This window comes from Arabidopsis thaliana, chromosome 3, assembly GCF_000001735.4.
Source record: "Arabidopsis thaliana chromosome 3, partial sequence".
NCBI lineage: Eukaryota > Viridiplantae > Streptophyta > Magnoliopsida > Brassicales > Brassicaceae > Arabidopsis > Arabidopsis thaliana.
This window is the reverse complement of record NC_003074.8, coordinates 8,281,230-8,303,390: the sequence shown is the minus strand read 5'-3', so window position 1 is coordinate 8,303,390 and position 22,161 is coordinate 8,281,230. Positions and strand designations below refer to the sequence as shown.

The following is a 22,161-nucleotide window of genomic DNA, read 5'->3' as shown; positions in this document are numbered from 1 at the left end:
TATCTAATATTATCCCCCTCATATTTGGTGAGTAGAATTATTTTCTAGTGTATTTACTCGGCTAAAAAATAGATTAGTTGTTTCGTGAGACGGGTCGTCATAGTCTTAGACGATAAATGCATTCTTTGGGCCGCATAAATGTGACCAGGTGATGAAGTGGTTGGCTGACTAAAGTGGTTGGCTTGCATAGCTAAGATTTGAGTCTATCCTTTGATGGAGGATCATGTTAAGGATCGTATTAACGTAAACACTGAATATTAAATGTTGACTTTGATCCCGCTTAAACTAGTGTAGCCGTATACTAACCATTTTCGAAAGTTGATGATTTCAGTGATTTTTTTCAAGAACGCTTTGTTCATAGTTAAATTATATGTCGTGTTTCTATTTGTCGATGGAAATTATAATCATCTGTAAAATTTCTATTTTACTTCTTATTGGCTGGCTCATTCAAGTTTGAATTTTATCATCCTTTATTTGAAAAACCGATGATAACGTAGCAAATTTTACTTCATGATTGATAGATTTTATAATACTATATTCCACTAAAACATATTTTATATTTTACCTTACGATTCCAAAGTTTAATATAGATTATGTTAAAATATATAGACATGATGATTGAATTAGTAGCCTCAAGAGGATACCTTACAAACCAATTCAAGTTCAAACAGCTAATGATTTGTCAGAATCTGGTAGGAATTTTCCACTCAGCTTTGAATAACTGGAGATGTACTTTACTTTGATTAAAATAACAACATTATTAACCTTAGGATGTAATAGGCATTTCAACTTGATTTATGTCATCGAATTGGCAACATGTACGGTGGCGGCTATACCATCTCTTGATGATAAATAACTGGTCGATCTACATAAAAATTTAGTACTTTTTTCTGCTTTGCGAAAAAGTATCTGATTTTTTTCAACATTGTTTTAGAATTTTAAAATATTTTTACAAAATAGCCCAACTTAATCTATCTCTTAATCATAGTTTATAAAAAAATTAATTTAATTACTCATATGTAGAATATGTATACAGTTAAATAATATATTAACATGAGTGAAATGTCAAAATGGTTCTCTTTTATACAATGAAGGAAATGCTATTTTGCGTAAGAAAAATAAAATCATTTGGTTACATAAGGAAATATGCATTTGGTCAAGTGGTTAAATCCATTTGAGTTCACCATTTTCACCGGAATTCGATTCTACTAAGTCGTGTTATCCTGCGTAATAGAGATTAGTTATGCATCGAGACTCTTCGATCGGAAGATGTGAAAAAAATATCTCTTGACATATACTAGTCTATAACTTATAAAATGTGAAAAGATTTCATGAACTTGATCTTCTCTATGAACTCAAGTTGTTAATACCCGATTCATAACTAGAGAATCTCGATTCAGTTAATTATTCAAAATAATGGTTCATGCAACGTAAACTGAGGATAATCTTTTTCTTTGTATCATAGTAGGGTGTTTTCAACAACATGCAATCTATCAGATTGTTTATATGTAACAATTCGCAGTATTATATTCCACATTAAATGACAAATTAATCCGATGAGTGATTGTGATTGTTTACTATTGTATGTGACAAACAATACGTTTGCCTAACTTTGAACAAACTTCAACTTTACGTACGCGTTACGGTCATTGGTTTATATATTTGGTATATTCTACTTGGCTTCCGGTCATTGGTTTATACAGGTGGTATCTTCTACTTTAGGAACCATAATTGAATGCAAATATTTATGAGAAATTGATATATGATTCCTTAGCCTATAGTCTAGTACCTAGATATTGTATAGCCCCTATTATAAGATGATAGTGGTGTGAAGAAAATTTAGAATTCGTATTTGACTTTTATTGTAATATATATATATATATATATATATATATATATATATATGTAAACTCTTCTAAGTAATTATAAAGGTTTAAAAATCCAATATCTAGTCATTCTAAAATGCTATTTTCTTGCGGTCGTTAGAAAATTTTGAGTTATTTTTTGTAAGAAAAGAAAAAATCATTTATGAGTCCAAATTTTATAACAAAATAAATATATAGGAGTTAAAATTACAAATGCTAATATAGTCTCCAAAAGAACGTCTAAAAAATGACGTTTATCTAAGTGAACGTCTGAAGAAGAGGAAGATCATGAACGATTTCTTTATTTATCGAATATACAGGGATATAGACAGTTAGACACTCGTTAATCGTAACGGCTAGAGAACTTAAGTTTGTGTGTTACGTACCAACTCAACACATACTTTGTTCCTCAATGTTGCGGAAGCTGTTCTTCATTCGAAGCTTGTGAGTCTTATTATTTGGAGTGGGGATGTTAAGTTTTTTTAGTGATTTTAAAAAGATTTTGTTTTGGTGTATTTATGCCAAGCTATTTGGGATAGATGATCTGTTCGAACCGGTGACTGCCTCGTGGCCGTTATTGTGATGTTATGGATAAATAACCATAAGATAATCCTTAAAGGTTTGGGAAAGTTTAGCAAGGTATGTTGTGGATTTCGTTCTATGTGGTTATTATCATCCTGAACATCTTCAACATGACTGAAATCTCTCTCCAAGGATACCCGGTTTTACCCCAAAACCCGAACGGAGCAGGCATAAATGTGGTGGGAGAAACTCATCAATGAGCACCAGTAATATTAGAGATACGACCAACGGCGAGGGATCTCAACCAGCCATCGAAAAATGAGGTCAAGTTGGAGGAGGCGGTGGCAGGAAAAACTCATCAAGGAGCACCAGTAATATCAGAGATACGACCAACGACAAGGGATTTCTACCAACCATCGAAGAATGAGGTCAAGTTAGAGGAGGCGGCGGAGGGAGAAACTCATCAAGGAGCACAAGTAATACCAGAGATACGACCAATGGCGAGGGATTTCTACCAGCCATCGAAGAATGAGGTTAAGTTGGAGGAGGCGGCGGCGGAAGAAACTCATCAAGAAGCACCAGTAGTACCAGAGATACGACCAACGGCGAGGGATTTTTTCTAGCCATCGAAGAATAAGATTAAGTCAGAGGTTATAGAGCTAAATTATAAATTTTGCTACGCGTAGCAGTTTTGTACGTAAAAATGCGAGACGCATTCAAGCATATAAAGCATACGCCATACAAATTAAAACAACAAAAAAAGGTTCATTTTATGTCTAATTAAAGTAAACTGTCGTTTTGCAATTTTGCAATAAATTTCAGTTTTTCTTATGAATTATTATTTTGTGTCTATTGCTAAGGAAAATATTATGATGATAAACATACAAAATAATTAAAACCAATATTATGTATTGGACTAGGTACCGGATATGTATCCTCAAATTTTGAGAGATACGTTCTGATATATCCCCAAACATTTGATCTTATTTACTTATAGTATTTTTCGTACCATATTTTCAACGTCATTTAATTTGCCGCACTTTAATTTAACGAATATACATGCCCTACACAGCATAGAGGAAAGAAAACATGTTAAATGTAAGTTTGTTGGTATCAAAATCAAACAGAAAACCAGAGAAAATTAGCATTCTTTTGGAGATTGATTTTTTTTTGCTGATTTTTAGATTCGTTTTAAACGTTTTTTTGGAGATTATATTAACATTTTGTTTGTGAAAAAAAACAAAAAACAAAAAAAAGTAGCATTTACTTTTGACACATCGAGAGTGACTATATGATTGGTTCATATGCGAGTAATTTTTTAAAAAAACAAGCAAATATCTTATAACATTTTTTTGTATGATCAGTCGAAATATCTTCCAAACTCTTTATAATAGCTCTTGGCCTCCTGAATAAATAATTTCTCGTGTCGAGAATTGGTCGTTAAATGTGGAAGTCTAACAAGTGAAAAATGGAGCATCCATTACATTTACGTTTATGTAACGTAAGAAAAGGTCCAAGTTTGGTTTTAAAACAGTTTTATTTTGCTAACGTCACAGTTTTGTGTAGTAATAATACAAGAAAACGGTGTAATGAAAAAAAAAAAAAAAAAAATTAGTAAATCAATTTTGATTTGGTTTCCAATAACCATATACCAACTATACCAAGCTAGGTTCGAGTTCGTTGTGGATGGTGATTCTTTTACTAATGCGAATTCCAACATACTTCATTGCATCTACATCTTCAAAAACAAAAGTTCTTTATAGAAATAGATCATTACTTGGTGAATGAAAATTTTCTTTAGAAAAACCTTCAGCACCAATGGCTCTCCTTTTCTTTATGTTTTCTGTTAAAGTTTAAAAAAGAAATAACAAAAAATCATTGTTAAAATTATAATTTCATTTTGGAAGAAATCCTGTTATAATAAGCAAACTCAAAAACAAATGTTAAAAGCAAACAAGGCTTAGTGAATCCAGTTGAAATATCAACAATTGTATGTTGTACTAATCACATGGGCCTATCAGTTAGAAAATAGATAATGGACTTTAGCATGGGCTGACAAGAAATTGATAAAGTAAGATTAATGAAAGAGTGAAGTGGATTCAATTAAAGCTTGTTTTAATAGTTTTAGAAACCAAATATAAGAATGGCAAAAACAAAGATCTGACACTCGACTGTAAGAAGTACATACTATGGGAGGTGAATTCCTCAATTGCACCAAGATAATAAATTCAAGACAGAATGTTGTAACATGCTTGAAGCATGCACGTCTAAACAAACTTACGATACATTTTTTATATATATTTTTGGTTTTAAAACTTAACATAATGAAGCTTGTTGTTCATTTAGCTATAAAACTTGTACAAAGTTGATATTTTAAACGTCCATCTAAGATAATTGATTTAAAATATGTTGAAAATTTAGTTTTGTTATTCAATATTTATCTCCCTTTTTCCAATTCAACTTGTCTTCAAAGTTTGTGAACACTTTTTTTTTTGGAACATAAAATATTGAAAATTTAACAGCGCAATGGTCAACGCCGAAAATACTGGATAACATATTTTAATTATTGTAGGACCTATATAATGATTATAGTTATGGATCTAGAAATTTTAGTAGAAAAATATTGATATACAAAAATTCGTCACTGTTAATTGTTGAAGGGAAAGAATCGGACCAAGTCCATGTTCTGTGGAGTACTTAAGTGTAAAGTGTATATGATTTAATGTTATTGTTTGTTTCTCATGCAAATGAGGTTTTGTAAAATACTAAGTTCTTATGATTTTTTGACCAAATTCATTTAACCATTGTGGATAATGGATAAAGCTATCAAACCACATCAGCATTATAGTCGATGAACAGTAATAGTTCAGAGTATTTACATAGCTTATGCCCTTTTTCATCTATTTTTATATTGCATACAATTTATTTTATTTTAAATCTATGCTCTTTTTGATATGTCCCCCAGCAAAATATTGACCACTTGGTCCACCATCGTAAAAACAAATAATCTTTTCTGTTTTGTTCTGCAATTCGCCGACGTTCAAATAAACACGTGCTGAAATAAAATTGCATACCTTTTTTAATGCTTATATGATGTTTCATGTATCAATTTGGCAATTTACTACTAGTAGATGTTATGTTATCTTAAAATGAAATTATATATAAAGATATACTACTATGTTGCTGAAATTTAATATAGAATTTTATAACTGCAAATTATTTTATTAACAGTATTTTAAACTTTTCTCAAAAATACAACACTTAAATTTTGGTTTTCCAAAAATACCATTATATTCCAAAAATATCACTTAAGTTATCTAAAATAGTTAACCTAAATTTAAAATTAAAAATTTTGAACATTTGAAAATCAAGTATGGTGTTTGTGGTATTTTTGAAAAATCAAAACTTTTGGTGGTATTTTTGGAACATTAAACTAATAGTGATATTTCTTACAACAAAATTTGAATGTGTGGCATTTTATAGAATTTTTCTATAATCAGTAATTGTTATACTATTTCCTATTACTAGAGATGGGGAATATTGATAGGATTGTTAATTATTATTCCAAATCATCAGATAAAAAAAAAATCAAAATTAACATTAGTTCATTCAAAAGTTTACAGGTTTGTCTTTAGTGAATAATTGAATATTAAGATTAGATTTTACAGGTTAAAATATTATAAAGAAATCTATGAGTTGATTTAATATGTCATTACCATAATACTATTTACCGGCTAAATTTTGATTACAATGCACTTGGTCATGACCCATACGCAAGCAAACCCAAAAGTTATGACAGATCGTTCTGGTGACCTCAACTACCAAAACAATAATGTGATTATGTGACTACTTTTTTTACCTAAAACGTTTTATCGGACAAAAGTTCTAGTTACAGATGCATCTCATTGCAAAAAAAAAGTTCAAGTTTCTGCATATTTAAATCTTTTTTATTCAATTATTCTTAGATAATTCCCTTAGAAAGTCACAAGAAAATCCATAGCTACTTTAAATCATGAATTAAAAATATATGTAAAATAGCACAAAAATTCTAGAAGTTGCCACCTAATCCGAAAGAAGTCAAGATTTTCATTACACTACCTGACCATCTTTTTCAGTTGTGGTCTATTTGAAACAAAATTAAAACACTTTAACTTATACTCCATTATTATAGTTAGCCATTTAGGTGGCTCCTAATTAATGATTAACAAAAATAAATTATACTACTATATAGAGTCGCTCCTCAATACTCATGGACTCATATATTACAGAACAATAAAAAGAACTGTCTTTGTATATTGTTATGAGCAATTGATTATGACCATCTTACACTATTTGTAGGCTTTGTGCAAAAAAATTATTATGTTAACTTAAAACATGTTTGAATACTCTAATAGCACATGCTTAAAGACAATCCTCATTACGATAAATAAGAAAAATGAGAGTTTTCTTACTAGTTGAATAGTAAGAGACAAAGACTTTTACACTAACTTGAAATTGATAAAGTCAAGTATCACAAAAATACATACAAACTGTTTTCGATGTTTCTCAATAGAATCAAATATTTAAGCAAACAAAAAACATATTAGGGTTAAAATTAATCAACCACTTCAAACTTAAGGTCCCTAATACAAATCCTAATCTTTCACCAAGTCCCACTATTTTCAGAAGACCCCAAAAGCTCCTCAAGGTACTGTTCTCCCAAATCCTCAAAGACAACTACATTATCTAACTTCACGGAGCGGTGATCAAAGTCACTATCTTTCGTCTTCTTATTGGTCATTCTCCGTCTCATCGAGTGTTTCCTCTTCAACGCCACAACCGGAGAACAACCATCCTCGTAGGTATATTTAATCTCCGAAAGCGACTCTTGAACTCTCTCCGCCGAAAAATTGAGAATCGCCGAGGACCCTCTCATCGAGAAAGCAGCTTGATCGTAGGCTAAAGCCGCCTCTTCCGCGCTTTCGAACGTCCCGAGCCAAACCCTAATACCGTTTCTAGTCGAATCTCTTATCTCCGCCGCGAATTTCCCCCATGGCCGTCGTCTTACGCCTCTGTAAGACTTCTCTGACTTTCTTGAGCTTACGGATTTGATCGGAAGGTCTTGACTATCCGAGTCAATATAGGTTTGTTGCGTGGACTGCTCGATTAGACCGTAGAGAAACATTTCCTCTGAGTCGTTCTCGTTGAAGGGAAGAGAGTAATTGTTAGAAGAAGAGGATGAGAAAGAATCTGGAGAAGATCCGATAGAATATTCCGGTGAGAAGCCGGAGAATGGGGACTGAATTAAAAATGGATCCATGTAGAAAAAATACTCTGTTTCTTGACTACTCTGTTTTCGGTTAGGGATCGTTAGTGGATTGACATGGTCTATATATATAGAGAAAAAAATGAGTATGTATATGCAAATGTCCAAATTAGACTTGAGTTTTTACTGTCTCAGTGAAAGACAAATGTCATGTAATAAAAGGGTGAAATGGGAATTTACGAAAAATAATGTTACACTCAAATGAAAAACTATGTTGCTTCGTCGAAGATTCGAGCAAAGACGTTTTGCATATTTCTTCTCTTCGTGTGATATTTAATGTTTTCGTAATATATGAATTGTTTTGTACCGTTTAAACTAATCTTCTTACTGTCGTGAATCGTAATTACGTGAGACTAATATGAAACTGTATATTATGTAATTATCCCAGAATTGGTATGTATATTTAGGTATATATTCTTCAAATGTAGAATGAGCAGTGTAGGTTAGGTATATCATTTCGTATTATCATCACATGATTCATCGAAATTTTGTCACTTTTGCATCATATCACATTTCTTAGTTTAAATATAATTTATTTTTCTTTTTATGACGGTAAGGTTTATGAATCATGTACGACCTAAAAAAGATTAACCACATATGAAAACAACTAAAATGTTATATTTTGTAGTATATATCAGGATTACTTTGGTGTACCCAAGATATTATATTTTATAAGTGAAAGATTTATGATGATGTAAAAAGTTTTAGAAAATACTGATTTGATGCTATTTGATAAGTTTTATCAACCTACATGCCACATTCAGATCAAATTGAATCTAGAAGAAAATAAGATGGCGATTTTAGTAGAAAACTAAAAATCAGTTGACTAAAATTTTTATAGATAATTTTGATATGCAAATAAAATTCCCATCTTATAATTTCTAAGTGGACTCCACTTATTTGATCTAAAACAACTTATGAATAAAACAAATAACTGCGAAAGTTCACATTTCACGAACAGAAATAACAAGATCGATGTGAAAATGATTAAGCCATATTCCAAAATAACTGCTGGATCAACTCAACAAAACATTTTCATGCTTAGGTATTGCAAATATGATTACATAAAATATCAAATCATTATCCTATAATCTTAGGAAGCTATTATTAATTATTATTAAAGAAAATCTTTTGGCCAAAAGCATGGTTAAAGAAAATTGTTGGTTGGAAGGATTCAAGATACATGCCCCCTTGAATCCCAAACAACAAATAATTTCGAGCCATCTCATGTTTAGAAGATAATTTGGCTTTATCTGCTTTCAACTTCTTTCTCAAACAAAAAAGATACTTCATGTGCCATTTTTTCATTTTTTCTAGTTTCCTTTGTTTTTTTCTTCACTATTTCTAGTTATCTTATAGTAGAAATATATTTCAAATTTGGTGCAAATTATAACCAAATTATAACTCTTAAATTATATGAGTTACCTAATATTTTCTTAAACATTATCCCAATTACATTATTTTAAGTCATCTAATTAGTTGATCAAATTTATAGTATTATCGGAAAACAACATATAAATGTTCAGAAAACTGATGACCCCTCTAAAATCCTGGCTAGTTTGATCATAAACTATCTTTCAACCATCCTTAGATATTTTTTTTCTTTTCCAAATGTTGAATCGATTATCCAAATCTAGCAAATTTAATAATTCTTCAAAAAAAAGAATTTCCTAGTTTTTCTCACATCTTTTCTGTTTTAGTTATTTACATTTACTTTTATTTTGTCAATAGTCATTTAAAACAATGTAACAAAAGTAGGAGGTGTTGAAAATAATTATTCGAACGGATACGCAACTAAATTCTATTAGAACACTACACATCATCACATGCATCCTGAGTCCAGTAGGACACAAAATTATTTATTCTTTCTTAAGCCCATCCAAAACTATGCATAACTGATTATTTGATATCCCGCACGTGTTCAAAGTTTTTGGCTCTATTTTAAACTTCAAACCTGGACATTGTATCTCTTTTGGCTTTACTTTAAACTTCATTTTTTTGTGGTAAAATACTTTAAACTTCTTACACGTACCGAAAATGAATAAATTAATTGATTTCAATATTGACATCAGAAAAGTAACCCAAGAATAATTGCTTTTGATATCAGTTGCTAAATGATTTCCATAAATTGACACAAAAAATAATAATATAATTATTCGAATAATTACTAATACTTCATATAAAAATAAACAAGTTTTCTAAAATGATTTATATTCCTCAATATTTTCCCTTCGGTCAGTGGAAGCTCCAGAATTTCAATTCTTAGTGATTCAAATTTTTATATGGAAATAGGCAAATATAAAAAGATTATTTATAGTCAAATCAAAAAAGAAAGAAAACAAAGTCCAGTAAGCATTCAAATTTGACTAAGGTGTTAGGCGTAAGGCGATAGCTACACATTCATGGTACGTGGTCATATTATTTGTATATTTTCTAGTCATTTTTATGATTTTATAGTCATATCAGTTAAAAAAATTTAATGTATTTACATGATTTTCTTAAATTATTTATGTATAATCGGCAACATTTTCTGTCGTTCGGAAAATCCATTTGGATTTGAAACAAAAGAATTTCTGGACTCAAATCAATTTTTTTTTCGAGTGAATGAAAAAATTAAAACTTGAGTCATGATATCAATTCTATCTAAGAAATAACAAAAATATCAATTGGGAGAGACCTTTGATACGATATAGAGGCCAACACAACATATACGAGAAAATCTCCTACAACTACTTTAACATTAAAAAAAATTGTTAAAGAGAGTAGTAGCTTCTATAGAGTGGCATAGTAAACACTTTACAGTATCAATATGATAAGAAACCGAATGGGCCCTAAACCAAGCCCAATAACACGATTAACGAACATTCTTGAACTGTTGTTGTCGGCCCCAACTACTAACGTACCAAGGTAGTTGCATTTCGCTATTCCACTATCTTCTTTATCACATTGCTTATAATCCACTTTATATCATCATTTTAGTTACAAGTTACAATATCCCAAAAGTAGAGGTTAATGGGTGTATAGAAAAAATTGTAACTTTTACCAAAAATATATTAGAAGACTCAAAATCTCGAATAATAACAGATTATGGTCGGTTGCACATGTAATGAATACGAATGGTGCAAGGTGACTACTAAAATATAGGTTTGTGTCATTGTGTGTCAAAGATAATATAATAAGATTATAAGTAATGTTTTGATGTTACGACGGGTATTTCTGAATAAAACACAAATTATCACTATTTCTTTATTTATTACATGGTTTGCTAAGTATTGTCCACTGTTCTACAACATATACTAATTAATTATTTAAAACACATTACACTAACCAATTTTTTGTTTTGTTTTGGGGAGAGGTTGAATTCTTGATCAGCGAAGTTTTACGTTTAGGAAGGATTGTTTACGTTTGAATAAGTATTACCAAGGACTGATCCGGGACAGAAAAAGTGTCATAGGCCAAAAGCTTCGAATTACCTTTGTTAACAAAAACAACAATTTTGGATGCTTTCTTTATAAATTCTGCTTATAAATCTTCTTAACTGGACTCGTATCCTTGATTCACAGTATCTTTTCTTTTTGTTAGATGTGAAAAAATTCCATATGAAAGGTTAGTTATAAACATATACAGCTTTTACTGATATGCAATATACGTATATCTTGCAAACTCGGATCTTGGATGTAGAATGGCCGAAGACATTTTTACGAATTAAGGTGGATTAGTTTCTTAATATTATTACTCACTAAAATCAAAGAGGTTTGCCAGAAAATATATCGTTTCAGTTCCTAAATTGCTTAGTCTAAAGGGAATTTGTATCAAATGTGGCATCGTTTGACCAAGATTAGGTTTATATTATAATTTAAGGGTAATCTTTAAAAGAAACTTTATTACGACATTCCACATCGACCAAATTGCCAAATCGGAGTCATGTTTAGAAAAGTGTTTTGCAAACAGTTTGATACCAATTAATCATCATACTGTTTTAGAAAACACATTTGACTAATAATTGTTAAAAGTTACCATAAAAGAGTTGACTGTTTAGCCACCAAACCCTCGAAGCTATTATTAGCTTAGTAATATCTCATATAAAAGATTCGTTTTTTTCTAGATTTGTTTGAATGTTGATATTACTAGGTTATGACTAGGGAAACTATGAGTAAACTAAAACATAACGGAGCAATTTTTTCAATTAATAAGCGAGTTATTAAAAATTCCCTTGATCACTGTTAAAAATATGATACGAATTAAAAACACTGTAGATGTTGTACTATAAAAGGAAAAAACAAAACACTAATAAAATGTTTAAAGATAGCTCCGGAATCAGAACTCATGTAACATCAACTGTAAAGTTCGAACAAAATATAATATTCCAGTTTTGGCAAATCAGAATCCCATCCCTCATTGAAAAGATTAAGGCAAAAGAGACATCTCATAAATTAGGTAAAAGAAAATGCAAACATAATCAGACATAAAAACATTGATCTGACATATACAAGATATAAAGCGAGATAGATATATATAAATCAGTAATTTTGAACAATCTTGCGTTTTACTCCATTTCTAGAGGGCGAGTTAATTATTTCATTTTTTTAATCTTAATTTGTAAAAAGAATGAAACAAATTAGTAAAAAGAATGAAACAAACATAATTTATTTTAAGAGAAATGAGATGCTATAAAATAGTATATAAATATGAAGTGACCAATCACTTTATATATTATTTGTTACTCTCTCTCTCTATGTCCACACAAATACTTGAGAGTGTGAAGAATCGTGAAATTTTGGACATTTTTCTAACTCAAAATGATACGTTCAACTACTACACCACCATTAGTTGGTTTAAGTCTATTTGCGTAGCAATAATTTGCAAGAATGATGTGCTTTATATATCCTATACATAGAAAACTTTAATTAAATTTTGCTTTTTTGTTGAATATACCCTATATTTTTGACAACTTGTTAAAGATCATTTTTATTTTCATCAGTTATTATTTTAATAAATACATCGTATACATGTCGTTATTGGACGCGTAGGACTTACGGGATTGGGCATAATTAAATGGTACTTAATTACTTTGGTTATGCTTTTTCTATTCTATGGACTCAGACCTCAATATTTGCGAACCTATGATTATAATGTTTTAGATATTTTTAATCACTGTTGTGAAGATTTTTATAATCCTAGACCATCGATATTACGAGTTACAACTTCTTCTACATAAGTTACAATTAAGATCACTCTGGAGTCAAAGACTAATTAAATTTTAGTTACATAATTAAGAAAAGTTTTTTTTTTTTTCACAATTAAGAAAAGGTTAAGATGTGCGAACAATCAAATTTGGTTTGTGCACCACGTGGAATCTTCCTGGATGACAACAATGTATCATTAATGCATAAAAATAACAAAAAAAAATAGAAAAAAATAGAAAGGGTATTAAAGGAAAGAATAGTCAACCCAAGAAGGCAAGAATCGTCAAGTCACGTGAAAACGAACGTCGATTCTGACTCGACGACAATCCGGCCTCATATATAAATAGACAGATGATACTACATAATCCATAATCCATAGATCTCTTATTAAATAACAGTGCTGACCAAGCTCTTACAAAGCAAACCAATCTAGAACACCAAAGTTAATGGAGAGCTCAAACAGGAGCAGCAACAACCAATCACAAGATGACAAGCAAGCTCGTTTCCGGGGAGTTCGAAGAAGGCCTTGGGGAAAGTTTGCAGCAGAGATTCGAGACCCGTCGAGAAACGGTGCCCGTCTTTGGCTCGGGACATTTGAGACCGCTGAGGAGGCAGCAAGGGCTTATGACCGAGCAGCCTTTAACCTTAGGGGTCATCTCGCTATACTCAACTTCCCTAATGAGTATTATCCACGTATGGACGACTACTCGCTTCGCCCTCCTTATGCTTCTTCTTCTTCGTCGTCGTCATCGGGTTCAACTTCTACTAATGTGAGTCGACAAAACCAAAGAGAAGTTTTCGAGTTTGAGTATTTGGACGATAAGGTTCTTGAAGAACTTCTTGATTCAGAAGAAAGGAAGAGATAATCACGATTAGTTTTGTTTTGATATTTTATGTGGCACTGTTGTGGCTACCTACGTGCATTATGTGCATGTATAGGTCGCTTGATTAGTACTTTATAACATGCATGCCACGACCATAAATTGTAAGAGAAGACGTACTTTGCGTTTTCATGAAATATGAATGTTAGATGGTTTGAGTACGTACACCAGCTTTCATTGTTTTTAATATATACATGGATTCAAATAATTCTTCCTTAATGAGATAGATCTTCACTAAGTTACTATATATGATATTATGCCAATATAAATTAAAGTGTTGTTATTGTAGGCGAAATAACTAATAAGTTCTGTTTGTGTGATTAGCCTCATTGCTATAACTCCTTCTTGAACATTGTAAAATTCCTCAGTTTGTAGAAGAGAAGTCAGACGAGAAAATTTTCATTATAATTAACCATCCTAGAGAATCTATGGACGATGAATTGATATCGGTGTGCTAAAAGAAATATTCTAATAGAACAATATATTATCTTTTTACTTGAAAATCAACTTTGCCAACAACTAGAACATCGTCGTATGTGAGAAATTGAGATTATCGTATCCGATCAAGATGATCATCTATAATAAATTTTTGTTTAAGGAAAAAAAAAGCAGAATTAATATCAACTGTCGTAGTTAAAGTTTTTAAGATAGACTATTAATCCTTTGACTAGGAAAATATGAGAAAACTAGGATATATTGCAAATTTATTTGTTTAAGTATGAGAATCGGTCAAGTGACATTATTGTCTCTGCAGAATCTTTGAGCGCGATATATAGTTTGTATCCACACCACCACAGCAAATAGTTGAGTAGAAAAACCAATAGACCTTGTTGACAAAAAAAAAAAAATAGAGAAGTAGGAGAATAAAAATATATCATTTTTTAGATTCAATGGGATCTCCATAATATTATTGAAAAGAAGAGGTAAAATTAAATTTATTTATAATCAGAAAACTAAACAGAACTTTTTTTTATCTAAATCTAAGTAAACTATTCTCGAGTTAGATCAATGATATATTGTAGGACACTTTTCAGATTCTAGCCAGTAAGGCAGTAACTTGGGCCAAGTCTATTTAATTTATACCCTGAAGCCAATCAACACACTTGTGAGTTGTGACAACTAGTAATTTAAATTTTCCCGGGAAAATTGACTCATAACAGAATAACTTCCTAAACTAAAGTATATTATATTGATTATTACTCTTTACTCCAAAAACATTACACTGTAAGTAAGTAGTGATGATCTAGCGGTTTGCGTCGTTACAATTGTCTTGGTTAGATCTCTCACCATAATCTAAAAGCTCCTCCAATAAACTATCATCCAAATACTCGAACTCAATAACTTCCCTCCCATCATCACCACCACCTCCTCCTCTATATCCCGACGACGAGGAAGCCACTGCATTCTCGTGGCTGCCATTTGGACCGTCCTTCATCATTTGATACTCGTGAGGAAAATTGAGAATGGCCCTTTGGCCTCTCATGCCGAAAGCTGCTCTATCATAAGCCCGAGCCGCGTCTTCCGCTGTGTTAAACGTCCCAAGCCAAACACGAGCACCGTGTCTAGCTGAGTCGCGAATCTCCGCCGCATATTTTCCCCATGGACGCTTTCGTACGCCTCTGTATTTCATCTCATTCGTGTTATAAGACTCTATACGTTCCATGAAAGCTTTTAAGGTTTTTGTTTTTGCATGTACATGAGTTGATAGCTATGACAACTTATACGTGGAAGTAATGTGACTCTATTAGAGAAATCTAGTGGATATTATTTTAACGCACGTGCCTGTTCAAAAGCCTCCTTTAAATTACCAATAAAGTTAAATCAGGGGGATAAATTGCAAATAAAAATATTTATATGCCATCGTAATAGTATATGAAATTTATTGGTGCGACTAAAAAATTGGATATATTGTGGCTGCTCTGTGTACATTATAATATATGAAGAATTAAGGGACTAAATTGTAAAAATCAAAAAGATAGGGTCGTATGTGTATCTGGATGGTCAAGGAGACGGCTAAGTTGAATGAAAGTATTTTTATGACAACGGACCAAAAGATACTCTCAGCCTCTCACTTTTGTTTTTTTGGGTCAAGCTATTTGTTTTTGTTTTTCCTTCAATTAATTGACTCACGTGTCAAATTTAAATGCACGTGTAGTAGATTCTAGTCTTTTAAATTTCAATTTGACCATCGCCAAACACATAGAAATGTGTGTGAATTGAATCATAATACTTATAAAGACATGTAAAATATGATACACTTATAGTAGATAACATAAAATATTTCTGCATTTTGATAGAGCATACTACTTTTGTTTTTGTTTTTCCTTCAATTAATTGACTCACGTGTGAAATTTGAATGCACGTGTAGTAGATTCTAGTCTTTTAAATTTCAATTTGACCATCACGAAACACATAGAAATGTGTGTGAATTGAATCATAATACATATAAAGACATGTAAAATATGATAACACTTATAGTAGATAATATAAAATATATATACAGTTTTGATAGACAAGTTATTTCAGTTTTAATAACATATATTTTAAAAAATATAGTTAAAATAAATTCAAATTTTAGGAGTTGTGTGTATTGTAAACCTATTTGATCAAATTATATGTACTTTAGCATGATTATATCACTACAAAACATTGCAGAAAGAACATTTTAGAACAGCTGTATATTAGCTAGGTTCAAAAAAATAACTACAAATGTCAAATCATGGGCTTAGGCCTCTTAATTCGACATTGTTACTGGGTATGTTGAGCGACCCAATAAGCCCAACAAACTGTTTCCCACCAATGCTTGAAGGCCATATATTGGACAAAGGATATTAGTTTATAAAAACATCTTCATCTCAAAATATGTAGGAGAACAACTTTAACATCCAATAGAATATGTTCACTTTTGTTAACTTTATATATTACCCTAGGTCGTATCATCTTTTCAATGTGAAATTCCTAACACGTTCTCCTCGAAATAATGGTTTTCCGTCCAATTTCGAATTGATCACACTATGCAAATATTACGTAGATCAAATATGGTCTCTAATACCACATTAAGTTTCATAGCTTTTAACTTGAAATTAATTAACAATGAGTGTATTATCTCATATCACTATAGGTCCCATCACATGTTGGATGTGGGTTATGCTTAAAATAATTTCGAGTATTGAAATGTGTATTTTCATGAGTATAAAACAAAACGAAAGAAATCTAATTCAGAAATTGGATAAAGTTGTGGAAGTAACATCAGCATGTACCAAATAATTTCACTTAAACAAAAAAATGTACCAAATAATTTCATAACATAGGTTTTAAATTACAAAGATAAAATATAATGAAAAGATCATCTCCGGGAGATAGATGCTTGAAATCCGAAGATGCATGGCGGCGTTTGAAAACACCAACGAACGTTTTGTTGTTCCAACTTCCAAGTGTCAAAAACTTAAAAGAAAACATGAATGATTCTTTGATTCTTTCACTGTAATGATCATGACACTGCTTCACTTGTCTTTCCTTTTCTTCGATTGGCCATTTTCCCACTTTGTGTCTTTTATTTGTTCCTGCTTTTATCAAAGTTAGATTTTTTTTCCATGTCAAGTGCCAACTCTTTCACAAGTCTTCGACTTTTTGACCAAACAAGTAATTGGTTTGGCCTTCTATTGAGTTTGTGGATACTGCTCGCTCTAGAATATTGACAAAACTACGTACTATATACTTCTTTTATTTCTTGGTAGTGTCAAGTTTTGGAAACGACGTATTACAAATAATAAATGAAAAATTTGAAATACTGATTTCATAAATATTTTCAGTTTATACATGAGTAAATAAATTTTTAAATATACGAAAATGAAGTTTATACTCAATTAAGATATAGTTAAAAGAAAACGAAAAAATAAGATATAGTTAACAGAAATTATTTACCAATATATCAATTAACGATTATTTGGGACCCCAAAATATGTATGATATTTTAGGACATTAGGCAAATGTTTATTTTTGTTAGTCACACCATGCAACTCATGTTAAGAGATGTTTAAACTATTATTTTGTTTTACTTGAGACAATTTTGTGAACATCATAAGAAATAAGTTATATATTACATACAATACTATGAGATCAACATGATTATGATTTAATTTTAGAACATGATAATCTGCATCAATTCAATCCTATCCCAAAGACTTCATATACGACATATGTGACGAGTAGCTAGTGTTCACCATAATCTAAAGTTAGACATGTGTGTAATGTGATGCTACATCAACATGCACACTTATTAAGATAGTGCAAATGCTACCATTAACTATACATAAACAAATCGAACCAATACAAAAAACGAAACGTAATGCCCCGCCTTTTTTAAGAAAAGTGGTCCAACACTGAACGATTCTCTTCACTCTTGACCCCAACCATTTTCATTTGCCAAATGCGTGGCTCTCTAAAAGCCCCACATATTATTATACATTTTTAAAAAATTAATTAATTTATTAATACTATAAAACCGATTCCGATTTTCTTGTTAAAATTCGATATGTTTTTTTTCACGAGAATAAAATTTGGTTTAAAATTCCAAAATTCTCTCAAATCTTTAATATATATTTTCCAATAACAAAAGATATATATCTCCTCAAATTTTCTAGGGAATACAGTATTTGTGTGTTTGAGACAGATTTTTGCAGATTCTCTCGTTCTGCATTCTCTGTTCTTCTTCTGATGTATCCATCAATCGAAGACGATGATGATCTTCTCGCTGCTCTTTGTTTTGATCAAAGGTTTGATTTTTATTGTTGAATTGTGTTGTATTGTGCCTTTTGTTATTTGGGTTTCTTAACAATTCCAAATTTCAATCCAATTTTAGCAAAAGTTTCGATTTTGAATATGAAAAGTTTTTCTAGCGGTCGTTATTGTTGTTGATGGAGATTGTTGTTACCTTGATTCTGTAGCAATGGAGTAGAAGATCCTTATGGATATATGCAAACAAATGAAGATAACATATTTCAGGATTTTGGGTCTTGTGGTGTGAATCTGATGCAGCCACAACAAGAACAATTTGATTCTTTTAATGGAAATCTTGAGCAAGTTTGTAGTAGCTTTAGAGGAGGAAACAATGGAGTTGTTTATAGTAGTAGCATTGGATCAGCACAATTGGATTTGGCTGCATCGTTTAGTGGAGTTTTGCAGCAAGAGACACATCAAGTCTGTGGCTTTAGAGGACAAAACGACGATTCTGCAGTGCCTCATTTGCAGCAGCAACAAGGACAGGTGTTTAGTGGTGTAGTGGAAATCAATTCTTCGTCATCTGTTGGAGCTGTTAAGGAAGAGTTTGAGGAAGAATGTTCGGGGAAGAGGTAGTCTTTTAAGAATTTGAATACCTTGCTCTTTACTTTTCTTTGTTCTGATGATTTGAAAGATGTTGTGTTTTCTGTGGTGTGTTTAGATTGAATTAAGATATTTGCAGCTAATGATTTCTCTTGGTCTCCACTAGTTTTGGGTCTTGAATTGAGTCTTTTAGTTATGTAGCTTGGATTGGCCATGGTTATCTTGTTGTTTGGTTATCTACAAGACAACTATAGCATCCATTTCGTTGTTTGATGTGATTATGTATGAACAGGAGACGAACTGGATCATGTAGCAAGCCAGGAACCAAAGCCTGTCGCGAGAAACTAAGAAGGGAAAAGCTAAATGACAAGTATGTTCAGAGCTTTCTCTACATATGTTTTAGTTATTGCTTGCACTGTGTTGTTCTGCAGTCGTCTTATATGAAAAAATATTGGGTATTTTTTCAGGTTCATGGACTTGAGCTCTGTTTTAGAGCCTGGCAGGACTCCAAAGACGGATAAATCAGCTATACTCGACGATGCAATCCGGGTTGTGAATCAGCTTAGAGGTGAAGCTCATGAGCTTCAAGAAACCAACCAAAAGCTTCTAGAAGAGATCAAGAGTCTAAAGGTTGGTTTCTCACTTTGTCATAAAGCTCAAGGTCATAAAACTTTGTCATAAAGTTATGAGAACCTAATTTAAGTAGTAGTCTGTGTATCTTCTTCTTGAAAATGTTTCTAGCTCATAATCATTATGTTTGGTACTTATCTGATTTCTCATCTAACTGTCTGTAATAGGCGGATAAAAACGAGCTACGAGAGGAAAAGCTGGTGTTGAAGGCGGAGAAGGAGAAGATGGAGCAACAGTTAAAATCTATGGTGGTTCCATCACCAGGTTTCATGCCCTCCCAGCATCCAGCAGCTTTCCATTCCCATAAGATGGCGGTGGCTTACCCTTACGGCTACTATCCTCCAAACATGCCAATGTGGTCACCCTTACCTCCTGCTGACCGTGATACGTCTCGTGATCTCAAAAATCTTCCTCCTGTTGCTTAATCTTCTTCATGTTGATTCATCATTGATCATTGTTATCAATCCCTTAGGAATTTTTGTTCCTTCAGATGATTCTTTAATCAGTAGTTTTGCAGTAACCATTTGGAGATTAGAGAATTTTATGATTTGAATAAAATGTCAGTTTCCTGGTGGAAATAGATTAATTCGAAAATGTATGACACCAGATGTAGAAGAAATAAAAAAATGAAGGAGTATTTTGTAAATTACTCAAAAGTTAGTGGTCCTAAGTAGGTAGGTACCAGTAAAAGCATCTTAACCACTCATTTATAAAACTCATTAATTCCCAGCCGTTGGATCTTTGTCATATTGTAGCTTCAAAGCAAGGCAAAAAACCACCACCAACCGAATTTTACATGTTTGTAATTTGTAATCATAAATAGTTTCGATCCAAAAACGAAACGTTAGATATTATCTATTTTAGTACAACAATCCATAATTGAAAATGCCCCACAAAATTTGATAAAAATGAGAGTATTTTTCATAATTTCATCAACAAGAGTAATCTTTATACACTGAGAGTTTAAAAATTGTGTAATGGTATACTATTAACAAGATAAAGAATCAAAAATCTCAAATGAGTATTGTGTCTATACATATATGGGAATTGTACAGAAGAGTTTTTTCGGTTTTTACTTACGCTGAAGCAAGTAACCAAAGTGTAGTAAGTGAAGAAACGGCGATAGTGATCCAACAAAGGAAGGCTAAAGCTACAGAGAGTTGGTACTTCCAACACTCTGCTTCGAAACTGCAGCTTCCTAAATCTCCAAAGTATAAAACCGTTATTCCCGCGGAAGACGATGCTCCCGCTAGTGACAATGTCGATGTTACCTAAACCGGAGAAGAAAGAACAAGATGGTTTTAAGATTTTGATGATTCTTGTGTCATTATACTAGAGAGAAAGAGAGAGGGTCTAGTCTTACCCAATCTCCAACTACAAAGAGGCTGACTAAAACTGGACTAAGAAGCGTTTTCTTTCTCACTAATGCGAATGTGTCTAGTATTGCAAGACCAAAACTCCATATGACTTGCAATCCCATTGCTGCTATTAGATAGCTGCAACCAAATCTTCCAGGTGTAAGAACATAGACACGAAAAGTCCACATTGTTTAATTCTACATATGCTTGAGAATGAATGCTAAAAAATGTCACAGAATCAAAGATTTCACATATCAGATGTTTTCAAGATCTTTGCACATAACAAAGGTAATGGATCCATCCACAAGCTACACTAGTCTAAAACAAGATCCTTGACGCACCTAACATAAGACTCAAACACACTCAAAATTGCTTCAAAATCCTAAACACTAAATCCAGAGGTAATAAAAAGAGTTACAGATGCTAAAACAACTTTCTTGGGATTGGATCTATACGGTTCATCTAACAATTCACACTAATCCAAGAACTTAAACATCCTAAAATCTGATCAAACAGAACAAAAAGACTTTACCAGAAAGCAGTGAAGCTAAAGAAGCCACCAGAAGTAACCATATAAGAAATGGAACCAGCAGCAAAAACACACTGAGAGATTCTCAAGACTAAACCAGTCAAAGTCCCTGGTGTTCCAGGGATATCTATCATTTCTCTTCCACAAGAAACCCAATAATCTCCAAATCAACACAAACCCAAATCGTCAATTATAGTCTTTATTACTTCTCCGAGATCAAAAGCTCAACTTTCTTGAAACTCAGGCGATTATTCCGGCGAGTGAACAATAAAGGTGAGATTTTTCGTTTTTTCAGGGTACGAAATTGAGGAATCAGAGGAGAAGAAAATGGAAAATTGAAGACTTTTTGTTTTTTTTTCAACAGAGAGAGGGGCACATAGAGAGGAGGAGAGAAGACGAAGAAAGAACAAATGCGTAATTTTTTATTTTTGTTAATTGGAAAGTGGAAATTTTTTAAAATAGTAAAATTAGCTAATGGTGAAAGTGATGGACAAATATTTTATTTAATTCAAACTTTTGGCTTTAGCATTGTTGGAAGTTCACTTTTTTCAATTGGGATTTTT

At 31.9% G+C, this 22,161-nt stretch overlaps 6 protein-coding genes across 8 annotated transcripts; 3 read left to right on the top strand and 3 right to left on the bottom strand.

The window, feature by feature from the left end:
* Positions 1 to 2,557: 2,557 nt before the first annotated feature.
* On the top strand, positions 2,558 to 3,010 carry AT3G23245 (uncharacterized protein; the record flags this gene model as incomplete). Its single annotated transcript, NM_148743.1, has 2 exons — positions 2,558 to 2,626; positions 2,726 to 3,010. 2 exons carry the CDS (start codon positions 2,558 to 2,560, stop codon positions 3,008 to 3,010), a joined length of 354 nt encoding a protein of 117 aa, NP_683585.1.
* A 3,776-nt stretch (positions 3,011 to 6,786) lies between these two features.
* On the bottom strand, positions 6,787 to 7,774 carry ERF1 (ethylene response factor 1). Its single transcript, NM_113225.3, has one exon. It carries the CDS (start codon positions 7,684 to 7,686, stop codon positions 7,030 to 7,032), a length of 657 nt encoding a protein of 218 aa, NP_188965.1. The 5' UTR covers positions 7,687 to 7,774; the 3' UTR covers positions 6,787 to 7,029.
* Positions 7,775 to 13,226: 5,452 nt separating this feature from the next.
* TDR1 (Integrase-type DNA-binding superfamily protein) lies at positions 13,227 to 14,012 on the top strand. Its single transcript, NM_113224.3, has one exon. The coding sequence runs from the start codon at positions 13,325 to 13,327 to the stop codon at positions 13,742 to 13,744; it is 420 nt and encodes a 139-aa protein (NP_188964.2). The 5' UTR covers positions 13,227 to 13,324; the 3' UTR covers positions 13,745 to 14,012.
* Positions 14,013 to 14,788: 776 nt separating this feature from the next.
* Positions 14,789 to 15,449, bottom strand: ESE1 (Integrase-type DNA-binding superfamily protein). The gene has a single exon (NM_113223.3). It carries the CDS (start codon positions 15,420 to 15,422, stop codon positions 15,003 to 15,005), a length of 420 nt encoding a protein of 139 aa, NP_188963.2. The 5' UTR covers positions 15,423 to 15,449; the 3' UTR covers positions 14,789 to 15,002.
* A 2,860-nt stretch (positions 15,450 to 18,309) lies between these two features.
* bHLH34 (basic helix-loop-helix (bHLH) DNA-binding superfamily protein) lies at positions 18,310 to 20,388 on the top strand. 2 transcript variants are annotated; one of them, NM_113222.5, is made up of 5 exons: positions 18,310 to 18,534; positions 18,706 to 19,110; positions 19,374 to 19,451; positions 19,549 to 19,711; positions 19,879 to 20,388. In NM_113222.5, exons 1-5 carry the CDS (start codon positions 18,476 to 18,478, stop codon positions 20,134 to 20,136), a joined length of 963 nt encoding a protein of 320 aa, NP_188962.2. In that variant the 5' UTR covers positions 18,310 to 18,475; the 3' UTR covers positions 20,137 to 20,388. The 2 variants fall into 2 exon arrangements, with proteins under 2 accessions (NP_188962.2, NP_001327796.1); NM_001338621.1 differs by having other exon boundaries at positions 18,310 to 19,110; positions 19,879 to 20,354.
* A 216-nt stretch (positions 20,389 to 20,604) lies between these two features.
* Positions 20,605 to 22,053, bottom strand: AT3G23200 (Uncharacterized protein family (UPF0497)). 2 transcript variants are annotated; one of them, NM_113221.3, is made up of 3 exons: positions 21,602 to 22,053; positions 21,075 to 21,207; positions 20,605 to 20,982 (listed from the first exon to the last, which is right to left on the bottom strand). In NM_113221.3, exons 1-3 carry the CDS (start codon positions 21,730 to 21,732, stop codon positions 20,788 to 20,790), a joined length of 459 nt encoding a protein of 152 aa, NP_188961.2. In that variant the 5' UTR covers positions 21,733 to 22,053; the 3' UTR covers positions 20,605 to 20,787. The 2 variants fall into 2 exon arrangements, with proteins under 2 accessions (NP_188961.2, NP_001326503.1); NM_001338620.1 differs by having other exon boundaries at positions 21,075 to 22,053.
* Positions 22,054 to 22,161: the final 108 nt, after the last annotated feature.